Source organism: Acinonyx jubatus, chromosome B1 (genome assembly GCF_027475565.1).
Source record: "Acinonyx jubatus isolate Ajub_Pintada_27869175 chromosome B1, VMU_Ajub_asm_v1.0, whole genome shotgun sequence".
NCBI classification, from domain to species: domain Eukaryota; kingdom Metazoa; phylum Chordata; class Mammalia; order Carnivora; family Felidae; genus Acinonyx; species Acinonyx jubatus.
The window spans coordinates 24,375,598-24,396,217 of NC_069382.1; the positions used below are offsets into that span (position 1 = coordinate 24,375,598).

At 37.4% G+C, this 20,620-nt stretch overlaps 1 protein-coding gene across 9 annotated transcripts in view; it reads left to right on the forward strand.

The window, feature by feature from the left end:
• Positions 1 to 20,620, forward strand: part of DLC1 (DLC1 Rho GTPase activating protein) — a 423,086-nt gene that overhangs the window by 125,903 nt on the left and 276,563 nt on the right. For 8 of the 9 annotated variants that reach the window (XM_053216363.1, XM_053216364.1, XM_053216361.1 and 5 more), the window contains one exon: positions 620 to 760. In XM_053216363.1, the coding sequence (XP_053072338.1) occupies positions 620 to 760 (141 nt within the window). Of the gene's footprint in view, positions 1 to 619; positions 761 to 10,196; positions 12,125 to 20,620 lie in introns of those variants that run through there. The other variant, XM_053216362.1, reaches the window with a different exon arrangement.

Consider the following 20,620-nt stretch of genomic DNA (forward strand, 5'->3'; position numbering starts at 1 on the left):
ACAGTGACCCTGTCGCATAAGGGATGTGAAGTGAGTTACTCATGATCATATAGTGAGGAAGGCATATCTATGGGCTTCTACCTCCTAACTTAACTGCAGTGCCCCACCTAGCTCCCACTACCACCCATTCCAATTTTCAATGAGCTGTTTAATTACCAAAGAATTACCAGTATTTTATGTCTAAAATCAGACCCTCTGAAGAGTACAGTTGTTATTACGAAATAGTGCATGGTTATGGGTGACATGTCAGTGTCAGTAGTCACTAACTTTTTCTAAAATTTCTTTTAATGTTATTTATTTTTGATTGAGACCGAGACAGAGTGAGAGCAGGGGAGGGACAGAGAAAGAGAGGGAAGCACATAATCTGAAGCAGGCTCCAGGCTCCGAGCTGTCAGCACAGAGCCCGATGCGGGGCTCGAACTCACAAACCGTGACATCATGACCTGAGCCGGAGTTGGACACTTAACTGACTGAGCCACCCACGCACCATATTGTCAGCAACTCTTTAGCATCTTCAGTGTGTGTTGGGAAAAGGAGAAGGTGGAAAGATGTGGGTGCAGGGAAAAAGGCATGCAGAGAGCATGTACATGCCTTTCATATCAATACGTTTTTCTGATAGGATCTGGAGTCAGGATCTGAAAGTGGAGCGGACGCCATTTCAATGAATCAGGTGCCAACAAATTTGTCTTCTAACACCGAATCCAGTGACCTACCATCTTCCACCCCAGTTGCCAGTTTTGGAACCAAACCCAAGTCTACGGTAAGTTGTAAGTGATAGCGGTCAGTTTTAATTGAAATGCTGATGATCATAAGGTCAGAGTTGATATCTTATCCATTCAATATGGAAAAAAATACTCTTAGAGTCTTGGTTGCAGTAACTTGATAGCATTTAATTAAGTACAGTCTCACATATGTTGCTTGCTTTATAATGGTAACACAAGTGCCTCACTAAAACGGGTCATGGTTTTAGAATTACGCAATATATGGTACCAAATTTTGTTGCTGGATAATCAGATCTTTAAAGAACGAACAATGAAAAATCTGGAGTTCGTTCTCCCTGAATTATTATCCTGACCACAGTGCTTACTAGTCGGAAAATTACCTAAGACTAGATACATAGATAGAGAGATAGAGATATATAAAATCACACAAATCATAAATTTTACGTGGGTATTAATTGACATAGCTCAAGCTCATGTAAAGGACTTAAACACTTGGCACAAAATAAATACTGAATAAATGTAAGCTACTATCATTATTATGATAATGCCTCATCAACTTTACAGTGCTACCAAAACAAATAAAAGGAGAATTACTATGTATAATAGTATGGTATGGTGAATTGTAAATAAAAGACATTTTCCGTTAAGTAAAAAGTTGAACTGCTACGGGAAAGCAGTATTTGACTGTAAAAGGTAACATTTGTGGAGGAAGTAATTACTACTTCAAATATCTAAAGTCCCAGCAGCTCCAAAATAACCTTCCCTAGTTTAGTGAAAATCATAGTGGCATATTATTTTTTTAAATGCCGATGTTAGCTTAACACAGGGAAACAAGTTTGGAGTGCCTGTTTGCCTGATTTTAAAATAAAAGGCAAGTCTGAAATAGGACTCAGAAGAGAATACTCTGAATTTAAAACATGGTAGGTATGTTGAATTGCAGGAATATATAGAACATTTTTAAGGGAATATTTATAGAATGCCTACTACGTGCCATGCACTATGATAGATTAAAGACTGGGAGAGCGATAAGACATACTTTCTGTCTTTAAAAAGCTCACAATCTAGCCAAGGGGAGTAGGTACATAAACAGTGAAATGCATATGGTAGTGCTGTACATATTGGAAAGGCAGGAACCAATGACCTACCACATAATGCTATTTTAGGGTACAGTGGAAAAACAGGGTCAGAAATAATATGTGTCAACAGGCAGACTGCAGTGAAATGGTGTTCTTCTGTTTCACAGTGTGTAATGAAGGTTAAGATGCAAAATTAAAGTATGAAACCAAATGATCTCATTTCACCATATTCTTACTGAGTACAAAGATAAAAGCCTCTCAACAGTTTTAACTCAACGGTGTAGGAACCGGTGGAGCATTGGCTTTTTGAATATTGGTACAGGTATGTGGCTGACACGTCAGAAGTAAAAAAGGAAGGTGAATTCCCTTTCTAAAGGTATTTATTCTTAAATTCGCTTTTGAAAGCACCTGCTGATATCCTAAAGAGCTGTTCTTTTCTCTCTGATATTTATTCTGTGTTCATCATTTACTTCAGAAAAATTACCAGTGGTGTCTGCTATTTCTCCCTTGAAACATACATATTTTAGTGTGTGATCACCTTGTCATTTTTAACAACTTATACAACTTTGTGTGAAGTTCCCTAGTTTTTCTTCAATACCCTCGTGTTTGTAAATGTGCTCAATATATTTCCATTGAGATATGTTTATGTATTTTTATGGTAACCAACTATTGTAAGGTTTTAGAATGAGAAACATGAAGCCATCGGTTTTATCAGGACCTTGATTCTTTAGAATACTTTGAGATGGGTCTGTTTTCAAATGTTTCATGTTTTGCCACATCACTTGACCGAACTATTCACTCCACAGGCAAAATTAAGAAATGCTAAAGTCAGTTATGGAACAGAAACAGACGTTTTTGTGCACTCCAGATTAAATGTGTACTGAAAAGTTGTCAAGTTTGGATAAAATAGTACGTGACTGTCTCCCCAGATGTTCAGGTGTGACTTGTTACCTGGGTGCATGATCACAGCTTCACAGTGATGCCACAGCTCATTAGTCCATAAGCACTGAGAACCACGAGACAGTGAACTCAGGCTCCAAACATACAAGACGACCAAAAACTACTGACCCAATCTCGACCAATACCACAGGCAGTTAGACAACTGTACATGGAACTCTGTCCAGCTACTGAACTATAATTTAGTAAAATTCTCCAGCAGGCCATGAGAAGGACCCAGAAATAAACACTCCACTGTCACAGACAGCTGACTTTTAGGAAATTTCTTACTGAAAATGGCCAATAATGAAAATAGCTTGAGAAGCAGGCTTTTTGGGGGGTGTAGGAAGGTTCATTTTTTTTGCGGGGGGGTGTCGTTTTAATGTGTGTGTGTATATTTTATTTTGTGTTATTATTGGTGTTGACTATTTTGAGTACACTTCCTTCTTACTACAGTTTGAAAATAATTCTTTGGCTGTGGACCACCTGTCTGTTTTTAGTTTGTTTCTTGGCTGGAATACAGAATTTTACCTATTTTATGAGAGAGTAAATAGGTTCTTTTCCCTTCAGTTTGGAGCTTGGGAAATAGATAATGTGTAACGGCAGTCTGGCTATTTTGTGAAAAGAGAGAAAACTCCAGTATCCTACATAGTCATTCTTTTCACAGGGAATTGAAGTTTCAATGTTAATATTAAGTAGAAACATTAAATTCTAAGAACACCTACTTATAACATCTACCCATCATGAACTAACCTTCTACTCCATCGTGTCATATTTTTACAAAATGCTTACTTTTATTTCATAATTATTTAATGTTACATTTGATTTGCTGCTGTGAAATCTATTTATAATGGTGACTAACTACCACAAATATTTGGCTTTCCTTTTGTACGTAGGACCTCTCTGGGTTTCCAAGTGCCTATTTTTTCAATAAGATTTCTTCTTTTATATGTATTATTAGAACAGGACCAAGGAGTAATCTTCAGATATTTCATGAATACTATGTATACTATATATCATGCCAAAAAAAATGAGCATTAAGGTACATTTCAGGGATGTATTTTACACAAAAATGAAAAAGTTGAAAGGTAGGATACCCAGTACCAAAAAAACACATTAGATAAAAGAGGTCTAGTGTTTTGTGTCCAAAAAATCACCAGTTTCTCTCCCCAAATCTTTGTTTTGTTCCTTTGAAACAGTGTCATAATGCCTTTCTTGAGAGACACTTTCACAAACAACCCATGATTAGTCATATTGTTTTAAACAAAGTCTCTGACTCACTATAGAAGGATATACTGGCGTTCTTCCAGCTATGGTAATCGGTTGAGTTGTTCTTATATTCATTAATATGGGGTTGTAACATGAAAGATTTTAAAGCTCAGCACTAAAACCTCAGGGGTTTTGTTTTTTTCCTAAACATACTTATAAGTGTAAGTCTTCATTAAATTATTATTAATCATTAAGAGATAAACTGAGCCCTAGATAACAAAAAAAAAAAAAAAAAACAGTGCATTTCATTCGTAGAATAAGTAACTGGAGGAACAGGGAGAGTCTAGTATTCTACAGAATAATCAAGAGCATCATTCAGAGCAGTGCAAGGATATGTTTTTAATTTAGTCTAAACTCCCCTTCCCTCTGTCTCCCAAAAACTTCTTTAGTTGCTCTGTGATAGAATTCTAATAACAGTGATGAAACCCTCAATCATTTGGGCATGTTGGAACCACAGCTAGACAGAGCAGCTTTGAGTATGTCCTAAAGTATCTAAAGGAATTTGGGAACATATTGGCATTCATTTCAGAATGTATTACACACTGGAAAATAACCCTTTTATTAAAGACATCAAAAACAGAAATTATTAACCTTCATTATTGTAATGGCTACAGGGTAAAAAGACAAATCCATCTTATTTTAGCTCAAGGTGGCAACAGTGGGTCTAATTCTACAGATTGAATACACCCCTCATCTTTTCATTATTACTACCAAAATAGCAATGAGACAGATGAGGGGAAACATCAGCTCATGGGAGGATGGGAGCTTTAGGCAGGCAGAAGCACGTCCAGCCGGACAATGCCAGCTCCTCTGGAGAGCAGTTCAGAATAAATCTTGCCTACCGGCTGCCATGACGTGACGCAAATAGAGCTCAGAAGTGGACCCTGACTGCAGTTCATGATCATTTCTCAATGACTTAAAAAGACTCCAATACTGCAATCAACCTGATAGTCCAGCCGCTTTTACTGACAGTTCCAAAAATTGTGTGGTCACTCTGCTCTGTTGTTGAAGAGAACACTGTCTCAGTACGACCCCAACACAACTGTTTATGCTATAGTCAGTTTAGTGGGGCATTTTCATACAATTATTTTTCGACCCTCTGCATGATAGAAGGCAAGTAGTACTATTCTGGTCTGGCATTCACTTGCCAACAGCATTGTCATCCCTTAAAAATATAAATGTTTTGGGGCACCTGGGTGGCCCTATCGGTTAAGCAGCCGACTCTCGATGTCTGCTCAGGTCATAGACTTGCAGTTTGTGAGTTCGAGCCCCGTGTCAGACTCTGCACTGACAGGGCAGAGCCTGCTTGGGGTTCTCTCTGTCTCTCTGCCCCTCCCTACCTTTCTCTCTCAAAATAAATTAACTTTTTTTAAAAAGCATAAATGTTTTGAGGTGCAGAGAAAAGGAGGGTGATGGCACTGTGTAAGAATTTTAACATTATATTTTATTTCTTTTTTCTAAAACTTTTTTGATGTTTATTTATTTTTGGGAGAGAGAGACAGAGCATGAGTAGGGGAGGAGCAGGGAGAGAAGGAGACACAGAATCTGAAACGGGCTCCAGTCTCTGAGCTGTCAGCACAGAGCTTGATATGGGGCTCGAACCCACGAACCGTGAGATCATGACCTGAGCCAAAATCAGACCCTTAACCTATTGAGACACCGAGGTGCCCCAACATTACATTATTTTAAATGAATGTTATTCAAGTTCAGGTCATTAAAAAAACAATATCTTTTTTCCCTTTTTTCACCCCATGAGATATTATTCAGTCTACATTTTTCTTGAAACTATCAATTTATATTTTGGCCACTGTATGTACGAGAACCACAAATTGTCACTCATTGTATTTCTGTGAATCTATATCTGTACCTGATAAAAGCAGAGACAAAAAGAATATGAACTTTAAGAAAGAGCCAGAAGTTTTATCCGGGTAATGATGATGGAGAAAAGCATGTTTGCACGTGTAATAATAATATCAAATGTAAGAAGGACAAACATGTATGAAGTACACACTGTGTGGCAGATATATTATGGATTAGTAAGGCGTAGTTCATGAATCCTTACAACAGCCTTTGAGCTAGATGCCATTATTTCCTAGACGTCATAGAAGAGGAGACTGATATGGATAATGGCTAATCTGAGCTGCCTCTGGTCTCCCGGTAGGAAGGGATGTGGCCAGGATGGCAGCCAGATACTTCGTGCTCCCCCTAAGACTGATTTATTCAGAGATTCGCCTGACAACCACCTGGCTTCAGAACCAACATAAATTGGTTTGAGAGATTCTTATGTCGGAGACAAATTGTCGCTGATGTTTGAATTATCGGAGTGCACAAGAACAGTTTGCTTGTGCAATAAAGAATAGGGGCTGGTTCATCAGAGCATGGCATAGGTCATATTGTGCTAACATCATTTTCTAAATCATCCATCTATCATGGATTTTATGTGTGTTTATATGTATATGTACAGTATATCAGATTATATATACATATGTTTGTACCTATTCATATCAGAATATATATACATATATTTGTGTATATGTGTATATACAGACATACATTCCCTAGTGTTATTTGCCAAGAACCCGTGTTGAATAATTCTCAACTATATGGTTCAAATTAGTAAGTATTAAATTTTTATATAGTCATAAAATTATTCAGTATAAGTTTTTATAATATTTTTTTTATATAAGACAATTTCTCAGGAGAAACACAGAAACCACAAAGGCAGACTTATTCATTGTTACCAGGTATGAGATGTGGTAGTATCTTTATCTGGGATAGGACATTTAAGGTTTGAAAAGGTTTGAGAAAGGATTTCAAAAGAGAAAAGCTCATAAGATAGAAGATAGAGGTTAATGGACACTTTGACAACCAATAATCAACTTAATTGTTGCATCTTTAAAAGGAGGACTTCCATGTAAGGCTGCTTAAAAATAAAAAAAATATGTAAAGCTCAGCCTTTAAATGTGGGAAGACTCAATATCTGTGTGAGATTCTCAAAAGACTGACTTTTGAAGATTCAGTCAGTTATCCAGTGAAATGATCTGATGAGCATAGACCACCTTTGTTACAAATAATACAATTCAGACACATTGACGGGAATTATTTTTTTCAGGTTTATTTCCTAGTGGAGAATTCCACAGTATCCTTTTTGCAGTAAATTAGGCTATGCTTCATGGATATGTGAAAAACAATTCTGCTAAGGAACTATAAAACACTGTTGGCATTTGTCTCAATTATACAGAATTTCAGTAAAATTACACGCGATCCAAGAAAGAAAACAAAAACCATCAGGGGCTCCCCATAATACTTTCATTGTAAACTAGATTTTATATCTAAATGCAATCACCTATCTTAGGCATACTATCATTAAGCTAACCTCATTATATGCTTGTGATACATTAAATGGCAGGCATTAAAATTGAAAACAAGTATATAGATTCTGGAGTCCAAATCACATTATTTTAAAATATATTTTAAAACCCAATTCAAACACATAATTTTAGTATTATCTGTGTTTTGTCTTACCAAGGTATTATATACTACATTTTTATATCATATACTATATTTTTGTTTAAATGGTTATCAGATGATTATTTTTAACACAGCTGGTAATTTCCCCAAACGCTGTCCACTGTTTAAAACAAAATAGAGGGATAGGGGCTCCTGGATGGCTCAGTCGGTTGAGCCTCAGATTTCAGCTCAGGTCATGATCTCGTGGTTTGTGAGTTCAAGCCCCGCATTGGGCTCTGTGCTGACAGCTCAGAGCCTGGAGCCTGCTTCTCTTAATTTATTTATCAAAAGTAAGTAAACATTAAAAAAAATTTTTAAACAAAATCGAGGGGTAAAACGTTGTCATTTTTACAAAGATGAGCTACAAATACTCCTTTTTATTGAAGTCTTGGGAAAACATACAAGGTAATACATAAAATTAATTACAATTTAAATAGTATTTCATAATGTCACATATGATAAAAAATAACATAGTAAAGGAAAAAATGACATGTAATTTTTAAAGAAGGTTTTGTCAGCCTCTTCTGAAACATCAAAAAAATTAAATTAGTACAGCTTACCATTAGTAAATGCAAGAAGTAATGGTCTTAGAAAAATGCCTTTGATTATAATGCTTTTGAGTGTGGCAATTTTACTTTGACATAGAAAAGCAATAACATTAAAGTATGTGGATTTTGAAAGAAATATTTGTCTTTGTTCACTAAGATTCTCATTGTTTATGAGAAAGAAAAATAAGGCACAATTTATAGCTTTTTTAAAGAAAAACTGAGCCACCAGAGGATTGGGAAAAAATGTATTTAAAAAGGACATCATTCTGTGATGATTATAATGAAATATTTCTTAGAATTCTATGATTGTAAAGCATAAAGGAATCCATTCACATATTCTGGATTTTGAAATAATAGATAAATATGCAATTCATTAACCTTGGGCTTTGAAAAATAGAAACATTTTTATAGTCATTTGCTTTTATATTTAAAATAAATTCAAAATTCTCTCATTTCTAGTGTTTGAAGATACTGACATCTGTTTCCAATGCATTCACACATTAATTCATGACAGTCTCATTTGGGGTGGGTTATTTGATCTCTACAATGACCTCCTCACATCAGCCTTTTCCCTTTGAATCTAGGAGCTTCATTTTGTCAAAAATAAGCATAATTCGTACCCAGATACACTGATTCTTAATACTAAACACTGAGTGCATGGTATTGGAAGAATTTTTTGATTTGGCAAAACTATTTCTGTCTTATTTGTGTTTAGTTTATAATAATCTAATTAGTTGGAACAGAATTCCTAAAGCCAAAAAAAAAAAAAAAAAGAGGGAGAGATGTAGAAATGGATCATATGGGATCATGGGACAGTGAAAATTTAGTAGATTCCTTAAGGGCAAAATAAGCCATCGTCTCCGCAACCTAAGGTTTAGTCATATGAATGGTACTTTTGTATGTTATCATCATTACAATGAGAAAAATTTAGTTTTTCCATGTGCTGATGTTACTTCTCGAATCCAGCTCATATTTTCATCCAAGAGAAATAACAACTTCCAGTTATTTCTGGGCGATGTAAAATGGCAAGCCGACAGCATGCCACATCACAGCAACCAGGAATATAATTCATAGCACTAAGCAGTAATAGTAACCAGTAAGCTATTTTCGCGGAGTCCTCGCTTTCTTCGTTTCAGACCTAGTTGTCCCAAAGCTTTAATTACATATTAAATATATTCCTTGCTTTTTAACTTTTCCCCTTTGATTTCCCCTTTGACGGATAATTAATTTTGCCCCTGGCGTCTGGTGGCCTCAACTGGTTCGAGACAGCTGAAGTCCGTCGAAATGCTGAACTGAGGAGTCCGTGTGAATACTCACTAGCAGCTACACAGAGCTTACAGAGAGGGCCTCCTGAACTATAGTTGTGAGCTGTCCGCCACACAACCAATTTCTAAATGAAAAAATAAAACCATCAGCCATGTATTTGAGTATTCTGAATATCACACCTCTAAACGTTTGGAGTCATATAACAAAAATAGGAAAGTAAAGGAATTATTTGCTTTCTATTTATTACATCCCCAAACACCATCACTTGGGAAATATCAATATTCCTGACTATTCTGGGTATTTACTGAACATCTTTTGTGTTAATTTCTGTTTTTAATCAGTTCATATTCTTTACGTTATTATCGCCACTGTCATTTTTAGTGATCCTCTTTTCTTTCCACTGTAATGACTTCATATAATCCAGATGAATTCTGGATTTGTAAACTTCAAAGTAAAATCAGTTGATGTTCATGAAAATGACTCTTATTTTCTGTTCACAGTAAATTTCTTTATTTTATTTTGTTGTTTTATTGATTCATTTCGAAGGCCCTATCTGTGTATGTAAATACTACAGTAACTCACCACATAAGCATTTATCAAATTAGCCATAGTGTGAAATACTGAGAATCATCCAAACAGTCAAAAGTAACTGAATAAAATCAGTGCTGTTCAGATTGTGCTCTGGGAACCCCCAGAACTGCCTTCCTCCACCTGCCCCAGCAAGACTTACTTACTTTTATCTCTTTTATATATTGGCCTTATGAATGCTATCTTCTTTGGTCAATCCATAGGATAAATTTTGTTCAAACCCTAGACTAAACAAACTATAGGAGCAAGAAGATGTTGAAGATTTTTTTTTGCGTGTCTAGGGAGCTTCTGATATATATCTGCTTCGTTTCCAAGATCATCATGGTAAAGCCGCCCCCGGAACTTCCATGCTGCTAGGGCAAGGTATTCATTCCTAAAGCTTCGTCACCACTGAGTCCTGAACTCTGGGAGATAAGAAATAAGAAAGCGTGAGAGAGAGCAGAGTCTGGATCAGAGCAACTTGACTTAGCCTGGGTCTGGGGTTCTGCTCGCCTAGATCATTAAGCTTGTAAATGTGAAACAAATACAGTACTTTAGAACATTGGGTTGTAGGTAGATAGGTTTGCCTTTTTGTTTGTTTACTTTGTTTCTATTGGGGAATAAAGTCAGAATTTAGATTATTTTTAATAGGTGAACGTTTAGAACTCAGAACTAGTAGAATTTCCATTTAGATATATTTCCTAAGCAAATATCAGCTAAGTACTTAATTTTACATTTGGAATTTTGTTGTATCAAAATTGTACAATCATTTCCCTACGTGTAAGTCATTTGTAGTTTTTTGTTCTATTTGTATGTTTACTATACATAACACTACAATGGGCAGTTCTATATATTTTTATCTGTATTTCTAATATTGTCTTATGTAGTTTCATAGACCAAAAAGTAGTTACATATTTGTTAAAGAGAATTTTTTTATTACTAGTAATATTGAACTTCTCTTATATTTATCAGACATTTATACACCTTACTTTAATAAAAACGTAAAGAACAATGTTCTTAGCCATATGTAATAACTGGCATATTCGTATCTTCATAATATTATTCTACATTTTACTTAAAAAGTATTTCTAATTTATAATGCAGGTGAACTGTAATATACTATTAAGTTATGAAATCCTTTTTTTTTTTTTTCCAAGAAGCTATAATAACTTGCGACGGCTATGTGTAAGCTACTCTGCTAGGCACTGGGGTAGAGTTTAAGGAAAGAAAAGGTTGGGGGGAGACGACATGATTGGAATCTCTGGACTCAGACTCTGGGACCAAGAATTGCCTGGGGAAGCTGCATTGGTGAGTGCTTCTGGAAGACAGACATGTATGGAGGTGAGGAAGGCCAAACTGGTCAGTAGGCAGAATTGGTTCAAGCAGTAGCAGCTATGGCCTCAGCTGATTCTGTGGAGGTCTCTGGAGCTGGGTATTTCTTCAGCATTGTCCCAAATTGAGGAAGGGGTTAGACCTCTGTATCCTTGCACCAGCCGATTATCAGTCTTAGGCTGCTCCTAGAAAATGACGTAACTCTGAGTGAGGCAGCTCCTTGCTGCCAAGGCCCTTTCCCAAAGGGTATTTCCCACACTGACAGCAGCAAAGGAACTGATGTACTTGGCCCTGAGGAGGGAGAAGTAGCCTCGCAGTCTCCTCCATACAGGCCATGACCTTCACCTTCATAGGGTGCATTCTCTGATGCAAGCACAGGTACCCAAGCACATGCTTGTGAAAAGATATAACAAGAACCAAATTATAGTTATTAAGACCCAAAGGGAACAACCATAAGGAACAGGAAAGATGCAGACTCAGATATACCACTGAAGGTAGAACTCATAGGGTTTGAAAATTGATGTTTTGCAAAGGATTAGCAAAAGGAAAAAATTAAAAGTGGATCCAAGATTTACATCTTGAAGAAGTAAGACAACGGTAGGGTCACTAACTAAGGGAGTAGAGAAGCAAAGGTAGAAAAGAGGAGAAAAAGGAAGGTTTTTAAGCCAACCTTATTTTAAGGTATATTTTACATACAATAAAATATACCTATTTTGGGGCGCCTGGGTGGCTCAGTCGGTTAAGCGGCCGACTTTGGCTCAGGTCATGATCTCGTGGTCCTTGAGTTCAAGCCCCACGTCGGGCTCTGTGCTGACAGCTCAGAGCCTGGAGTCTGTTTCAGATTCTGTGTTTCCCTCTCTCTGACCCTCCCCCATTCATGCTCTGTCTCTCTCTCTGTCTCAAAAATAAATAAACGTTAAATATATATATATATATATATATATATATATATATATATACACACACACACACACACACACACACACCTATTTTAAGCGTGCATACCTCCAGGATGTTTTTGGTAATAACGAAAAGAAGGAAAAACCAAGGCTAGCAGAGGAGGTTTTATTGAGGGAAGTTATATTATCCTTTTTTTTTTTTTTTGGTATTGTTTTACTGTTTTTCCAGGAATGTGATCTTCGCTAAACATGCACTACCTGATAGAATGAAATCACAAACAAGCTAATTTTTTATTACATCTTCCACAACAAACACCCGACACCCAACACCCGACCCCTGACACAACAAACAAGCGACTTTTCTTCCTCCTTGATTAGACAAAAACTCAGGGACTCCCATGAGTCTTACTAAACACTCTTAAATAATACAATCGCTTTAAATTCCAAAAGGTAGCAGTCATGAATCAGAAATGAGAAGGTTCAATATGTATCATAATCAGCATTTTAATCTTCCTTTCCCTCTAAGACTTACTCCCTCTTTCTTAGTTTGGTCTGCCTGCAGCCAGGGGAGGTTGGGAGTGGGGCTCAACTTCCTTTTCCTTCCTAGCTCACCCCATTCATCACTGGCTAGAAGCTGTGTAATGAGAAGTGAGATGGAAAGTAGAATAGAAAAGATCTCACTGGATGAGATGTTCCAGAAACTGTTACCTGCTGTATCAGTTATCTGTTGCTATGTAACAAAGCATATTTAAACTTTGTGTCTTAAAATAGTTATTATTTCTCATGGTTTCTAATAAGTTCAGAATATAAAAGAAACTCTGGTATGTGGTTCTAGCTTAAAGTATCTCATGAGGCTGCAGTCAAATGTCTACTGGGATGCAGTCCTCTGTCAGCTTTACAGAGGCTGCAAGAATCATTTGTAAATTGGCTCACTTGTGTGACAGAGATTAGTGCTGGAAGATTTGTTCTCTTCTATGTGGATCTCTCAGGAGGGCTGCTTGAGTGTCCTCGTACGTGGCACCTGGCTTCCCCCAGCGAGATCCCAAGAAATTAGAAGTCAGCCTAGCATGCCGGCCATATTCTGTTGGTCATACAGACCAGCCCTGGTTGAATATGGAAAGAGACCACACGGGAAATGTTTACAAAGGTGAGAATTATTGAAGGCCATCTTGAAGGCTGATCAGCAAATGAGCCATATCTTTCATACATGCAAAGACATTCACCTCCTCCAAAGGCCTTCAGAAGACTCCTCTCATGACAGCATCTTTGCCATCTTCAAGATCTTGTTATATTAATGAAATCCAAATTTAGATGAGACTCCCAAGATATAGTTCCTCGAGTAAGGCCTTTGGGCATAGTTCTTCTTCATCTGAAGACCTGTGAACATACCCAGTGATCAGTGCTATGATAGATACAGCATAACCACTATAAATTCTCCCATACAAAAAGGGAGAAAATGGGATGCACACAGGAGTCAGGACCTGCAGAAATTCTGAAAAACAGCATGGCAGATATTTGAATGGTTTTGACTAGAAATCATTCCTACTACTACCTGGGAGTTAACTCTCCATGGTTCCGGGTTCATCCCTTTGAGACCGTGGTTCTGCCCTTTAAGTCACGCTTCCTTTTTCTTATGAAATGACCACTGTTTGCAGCTGAGTAGTTTTCTCATCTTGGTTTCTGCCTATAGAGTTTGGGGGTTCCCAAGTCCTCCATTGGTTTTGCACTATTTCTGAATCTTTTGATCTAAGATAAAGGTGTTTCTGCTAATATAATCTCTTTGAAATTTTATGCATCTCCTGTGTGTCTTTTTTTTTAAGTTTATGTATTTATTTATTTTGAAAGAGAGAGTACATGAGCAAGGGAGGGGCAGAGAGTGAGAGGGAGAGAGAGAGAATCCCAAGCAGGCTCCACACTGACAGCATCAGAGCCTGATGCAGGGCTCGATCTCACAAACCAAACCATGAGATCATGACCAGAGCTGAAATCAAGAGTAGGTTGCGTAACCAGCTGAACCACCCAGGCACTCCCGGCATCTCCTGTGTGTCTTATTAGAGTTTACTCCATTAGATGGAGCCAACTTGCAAATGTCTTTAAGATAAGTCTTTCTCTGCCTCAGACCCCTGCTGAGTCATCTTAGAGGCAGTGCCCTGATGATTCTTAGAAATCCTTTGTTTAATATAAAGGATCTTTGATGTACACCCTAAACATCCTTAGTGAGCTTTTTGTGTAGACAGTTGCTTTTTTTTTTTAATTTTTGTTAATGTTTATTTATATTTGAAAGAAAGAGGGAGTGCGAGCAGGGGTGGGGCTCGGAGAGACGGAGACAGAATCTGAAGTAGACTCCAGGCTCTGAGCTGTGAGCTGTCAGCACAGAGCCCGATGTGGGGCTTGAACTCAACGAGCAGTGACATCATGACCTGAGCTGAAGTTGGACTTTCAATCTGCCAAGCCACCCAGGCGCCCCTGTGTGGACAGTTTTCTCAAGCATTATCTTAAATATTTTTGAGGACTTGGTAAAGGATTTCATCTTTAGTTATATTGTTTTGGCTGCGACCTAGATTTGATCTTACCTAGAAACATTTTCCTTTTTTAAATTTTTTTAATGTGTATTCATTTTTGAGAGAGAGTGTGTGTGTGCAAGTGTGGGGCGGGGGGGGGGGGGCATGGAGAGAAGGAGACACAGAATCTGAAGAGGACTCCAGGCTCTGAGCTGTCAGCACAGAACCTGAGGTGGGACTTGAACTCATAAACCATGAGATCATGACCTGAGCCCACGTGGGACGCTTAATTGACTGAGACACCCAGGCGCCCCTGGAAACATTTTCTTAATTTTCGTATTTATTGTCTGAGGAGGCTGGGAAGAAGCTTCTGTCTTTCCTTTTGCATTTTAGTGTAAGTAATAAGAAGTCAGGCAATACCTTTAACCCAGCCTGGAAATCTCCTTTGCTAGATCCCAAAATACCTTACATATATATTTTTTTGCTTTCCACAGTACCACATACAACTGTACTGCTAACTATGCTGTTGCTAAAGAAGAAGGATCCTTTTTTCCTAGTAATACTTTCCTCCCTTTTCTTTAAGCTCTCCCTGAAAGCTTCCTCAAAGGCCATCCAGCTGGTGTTAGCAGTATCTTTGGTTTCCTTTAGGCTCCTCTGTTTTTTTTTTTTTTTTTTTTTTTACAAATCAACCCTAATGTATGGCTCAAAACAATAGTAATCATCATGTCATGGTTTCCATGTACCAGAAATTCAGGAGTGGCCCAATCTTGCGGTTCCAATACAGGGTCTCTCGTGAGGTTGCAGCCACGTAGGAGTGGAAGGTCCGCCTCCACAGGGGCTTACTCACACAGTTGGCCAATTGGTCTTTCCCCACGTGGGTCTCTTCACAAGACAGCCTTAGTATCCTCCCATCACAGCCGCTGGTATCCCCCAGGGTGAGAATTCTGGGAAACCGAGGCAGGAGTTGCAGTGCTTTTTATGAGCTAGCTTTGAAAGCCATACACCATGATTTCTGTTGTATTCTTTTTGGTCATAAAATACCCATCAGTGTGGGAGGGGGCTTTCTAGGGCATGTTTAACAGGAAGCAGAAATCATTGGGAGCCACTTTGGAGTTTAGCCACATCTCTAATTCCTTTAGTGGACTCTTTACATCTCTGTTTTCACTGGTCACTTATTTTTTCTGCAGCCCCTAGGAATACAGACACTTTTTTTTTTTAATGTTTATTCATTTTTGAGAGAGAGAGAAAGAGAGAGAGAGAGAGCATGAGCGGGGGAGGAGCAGAGAGAGAGGGAGACATAGAATCCAAAACAGGCTCCAGGCTCTGACCCTTCAGCACAGAGCCCGACGGGGGGCTCCGACTCACAAACCACGTGCTCATGACCTGAGCGAAAGCCAGACACTCAACCAACTGAGCCCCCCAGGCGCCTCGGAATGCAGACACTTTTAACTTCTCCTAGCTGGGGCTTCTTTACCCCTCTGGTCAGTCCTTTGAACAGGTCCTTAAATTACGCCACACATACATCTCTGATCTATAAGAAACACTAACATGCCTTTTCCTGAAAGAGCTAGGAATCCACCTGCTATTGAATACAGCCACATCTCCTTTGATTCATCACCAAATAGGCAGGCCACTCAGTCCAGATCAGGTTCCTGTCCCCCATGCTACAGCGACACATATCAGCCTCTCCATGTCCAGAAGGTCCGTTTGAAGTCCCTTTAACCAGCCTTGAAATGAGAGCAAACACCCTACTTACTAACACTTCTTTGTAGGGCAGGATGTAGGGGGAAACTCCTAGCACACTAAAATCTCTCCCGAAAGTCACTTCTTCCAAAATCTTCTGATTCCCAATCCTATTATATCCTTCGAGGGTGGGGGTGGGGGATAATTAAGTGTTCTCTCATACGTCTCCTCAAAATACTTTTTGCAACCTCTACGTTTTCGTCTCTATCACAACTCACTTTGATATCAAATCTGTCACCTTAGGGGTTAGGTCCAAACCTCAGTTTTAACGTTGATCACAGGGGATCTGTGTCCTGAGATGTGACGATGAGTGCCAGGACCACATTAGCTCTCTGGGACCCTCTGAGGGATAAGAATGCTTTGAGCAAGGTAAAATCACAGATTCAAAGTTAAGGTGGTGTTTTTGGTCATTCACTAAAACTGTATTCTGTCAGATAGGCCTGAGTGGAGGGAATTAGGTCAGGCTGACTCCAGGGGAACAAAGATGATACATTCTCATTTAGTTGTTACATGGGCAGCAGGAATAGGCACCAAGGATACCTGCTTATATTTATACTCAGGCTGAAGGACTATTTTTCTTAAATTTTTCACACAATAGAATACTAAACGTAATTTTTTTCTTAGAAAATTCCTGAAAACTTTCGTTAAAATATTATCATCAAGCCAGGAAGTATTTACTGTATATATGGGAAAAACTATATAATGCCACTTAAAAGCAGGAGGTACAAAACTCAAATCATTTCAATACTTTTATTACTGTTAACATCATATGTCTATTTTTTCCTAATTATTCCTAGCATATTTCTAAGTTACACAGAGGCATTGTTACTCATGAATTGGTTTAAAGAATATTGTTATAGTAGATTATCCATTTGCTGTATAAATTGAAAGGGCATTACAAGGACATGACTACATGTTCCCTGTGCCTCTTTTCAGTTCAGTTCAATTAAAGTTGTCAGTAAGTTGGCACACGAGGGTATGGGTAGCTCTATTACTCTTGCAGGCGATAAAGAGCTTTTTCAGTATTGGTATAAACAAAAAAATAAATATGTAATCAGATGTCTGAATTTAAAATAGATTTAAGATAAGAGCACATTGTTTTGAAAGGTTTCTAAATAAATAAAATTATATAGAATATATAAAATATCATATACATTAGATTCTATATTGTATTATATATATTACATATATTTTCTCCATGGAGAATCTTTTCATGTTTTTTTTTTTTAATGTTTATTTTTGAAAGAGAGAGAGAGACAGGGCATGAATGGGGGAGGGGCAGAGAGAGAGGGAGACGCAGAATCCAAAGCAGGCTCCAGGCTCTGAGCTGTCAGCACAGAGCCTGATGCAGGGCTTGGAACCCACGAATCCGCGAGATCATGACCTGAGCTGAAGTCGGATGCTTAACTGACTGAGCCACCCAGGTGCCCCCATATTTTTAAAATTGTGTTTCTATATAATGTATTTCACAGTGCACAAGAATGCTTCTCCAGCCCACAAAGATATTTTGGAGAAAAATTCTAACACATTTGATCTCTTCTTGAGTCATAAGTTTGATTATTACATATATTATTTTTAGATATTTTTTACTCCATGAGAAAATTAATGTGCCACTAACTTAAAATTCTGTAGCCTTTAGATGCTTGTTCAGTCTTTCAAAGGACTTTCTTCTTTAGTGAGAAAATAGTACATACAGGTAGACACTTAAAACTACTAAGTTTTTTTTCTTGGAATAAGGACATCTTACACCTTGAAAAGGAAAATATACAAGAAAAAAAGATTAACACCAGTTAAAAGACTGTCATCACTAAAACTTTCAAGAATAAAAAGCAAGGTAGTTACAGTATCGATATTGTTGTTTTTATGTTTGCTTTTGTTTCTTTTTTTCTTTCAGAATGCTGCCATCTTCTGGTGAAATTGTATATTACTTCACACACACAAAAGATCTAAAATATGAGGCAATTTAGGTTTATATAAATGCATCTTTCATCATTAGGAGGCACCTATTTAAGATTTGTGCCCCTAATGTTCCAAAACCAAAGAGCTTTAAATAATTTTCAGGAATTTTAGGAAGTTAAATTCACAGAAGGTGTTTCAGGACTTACAACGCTATCAAAATGTACATTGCACAGTAAATGCATCTGGAAGCACAGATAAGGCAAAGTGTCTCTAGGGAATATTTGACATTGTCCTATTTCTGTAAGAATCTATGGCTAAGAATAATTAATTTTGACAGATATTTGCGATATTCATTTTTGCAAACCTTTAAATTTCTAAGTAAGTCATCTTGAAAGAATATTTTGATTATTGTTTTATAAAAACACTTAATAAATTCTCCCTTTTCAACAAAGAGGATTCTTGTGTCTGACACCTCTCTCCTTATCATAGAATTGTTTATATTTGTAAATTCTTTTAGAATTATTTGTTAAAGGGTATGTAATTATTTATTAAAGATATATAATTTATTAAGAGATATATAATTTATATACTTTAGAAAATTAAAAAAATAAAGGATATAGATTTGATACACACAAATATATGCCACTCCTTGTCTGTATACCCTACTTACACACTCTAGTTTCTATCCCTTTTTATTGATTCATTGAAAAAAACTGAAGTTCTTACCATATGCCAGTCTCTATGGTAGGGACTAAAAGTTCAAACAGAAGATGCCATCCTTGAACTTAAAAGCATGAAATTTAGTGGATTCCTTTAGCCAAGTCCTAGAAATCCTCACTGGACTACAAAGTCCTTAAATAGCTCATCAAAAACATTTTGATCTACCCAAACCAAAAACTAGTAAATCACAGTGCAAGATTGTGAAGCATCTAAAAGACTCATGAGCTACTTCTTTTTGTCACTGATGGTTTCCACCAAATCTTTCCCCCTCATCCTATTAATAGTTTGCTGACACAAAGAACCCCCACCAAACAGCCCTGCAATCAGCACAGTAATCAACATTTAATAGGTAAAGAATCTTGACCCAGTGAGACCCACTGACTTGAGTTACTCGACACTATTCTGACTATACTGCCTCAACGATGTTCAAAATTTGCCTGATTAAAAAGGTTGGTGTGGACAAGGAGAAGGGAAAGGGGTGTTGTGCTCCAGAGCAGAGCATGATCTGGGGTTGACCATGTGCCCTCAGATAGCACCAGGGCACACAGAAGACTGTTCAGTGAAGCGCCAACTTAAAGCTCAGAGCAAGGAGGGAAGCATGCCATTAGCTTGTTTCAGTCCGGCATTCCACTGTTTTTCCCATTGTTAAAAGGAAACAGGTAAATGATCACATGCATTGTTGAGTGGTGCGTATGGAATTATGTGAAATCGCTCTCCGGATTCTCTGTAGGAGAAAATATGAGCCTCTGCACAGAATGTATGCTTAAGATTTCATGTGATCAGTTCCTTACAGTCAAGCCATTCTTTCTGGAAGACCCAACTAAGACAACATAGGAATGGCTTTTCTTTTGGATGCTTTCTTGGAGAAGAAGTAGAGTACAGTTTAAACTTTTTCAGGCTTCATGCTGGTAAAAATTAGAAAATCTGCAAGTCCTTCTTATAAGTATCTTAGATATCAATATTTCCTGCTGATTTTGGATCTGACACAGTGTATGTGTGTATGTGTGTGTGTGTACGTATATGTGTATACATATATATACATATATACATATATACATATATATAGTGTGTGTGTAGATGACTGATAGATAGATATTCCTGTGTTTTCAAACCCAAATTTAATACATTACACTATAGTTACATGTACTTTGTGCTCTTCTCTGAATTAGAATGGTAGGCAAGCTGTGAAGTGTATAATCATTTTTAAAATTCTCATCACATAGCAAAAAAAAAAGAAAGAAAAGAAAAATAGCTGTCAAAATTTCCAACTAAGATAGTGGATGGAAAGAATTTGAGATTGTGTCAGCCTGCCCTTTGTCCTCCTGGTTCAGAGGTTAAGTAGAAGCTTGGATTCAGAGTGCTCACTGTGGAGGATCTTAGTCCATAACAAGCTATGCAACCATTAGTATGGCAGTTCTGTTCCACTGAAAGTATTTAAATAGGTAAATCTTTAAATGTTAAAAATCACAAGTTAAAAGAAGATACACTTCCATTTATATCATTTTCACATATACTCCAGAAAATATCACCTTAAGGTACATATTATTTGTCCTTCATTAATGCTTTTTCTCTTTTATTTTTTTTTTAATTTTTTAAATGTTTATTTATTTTTGAGACCGAGAGAGCATGAGT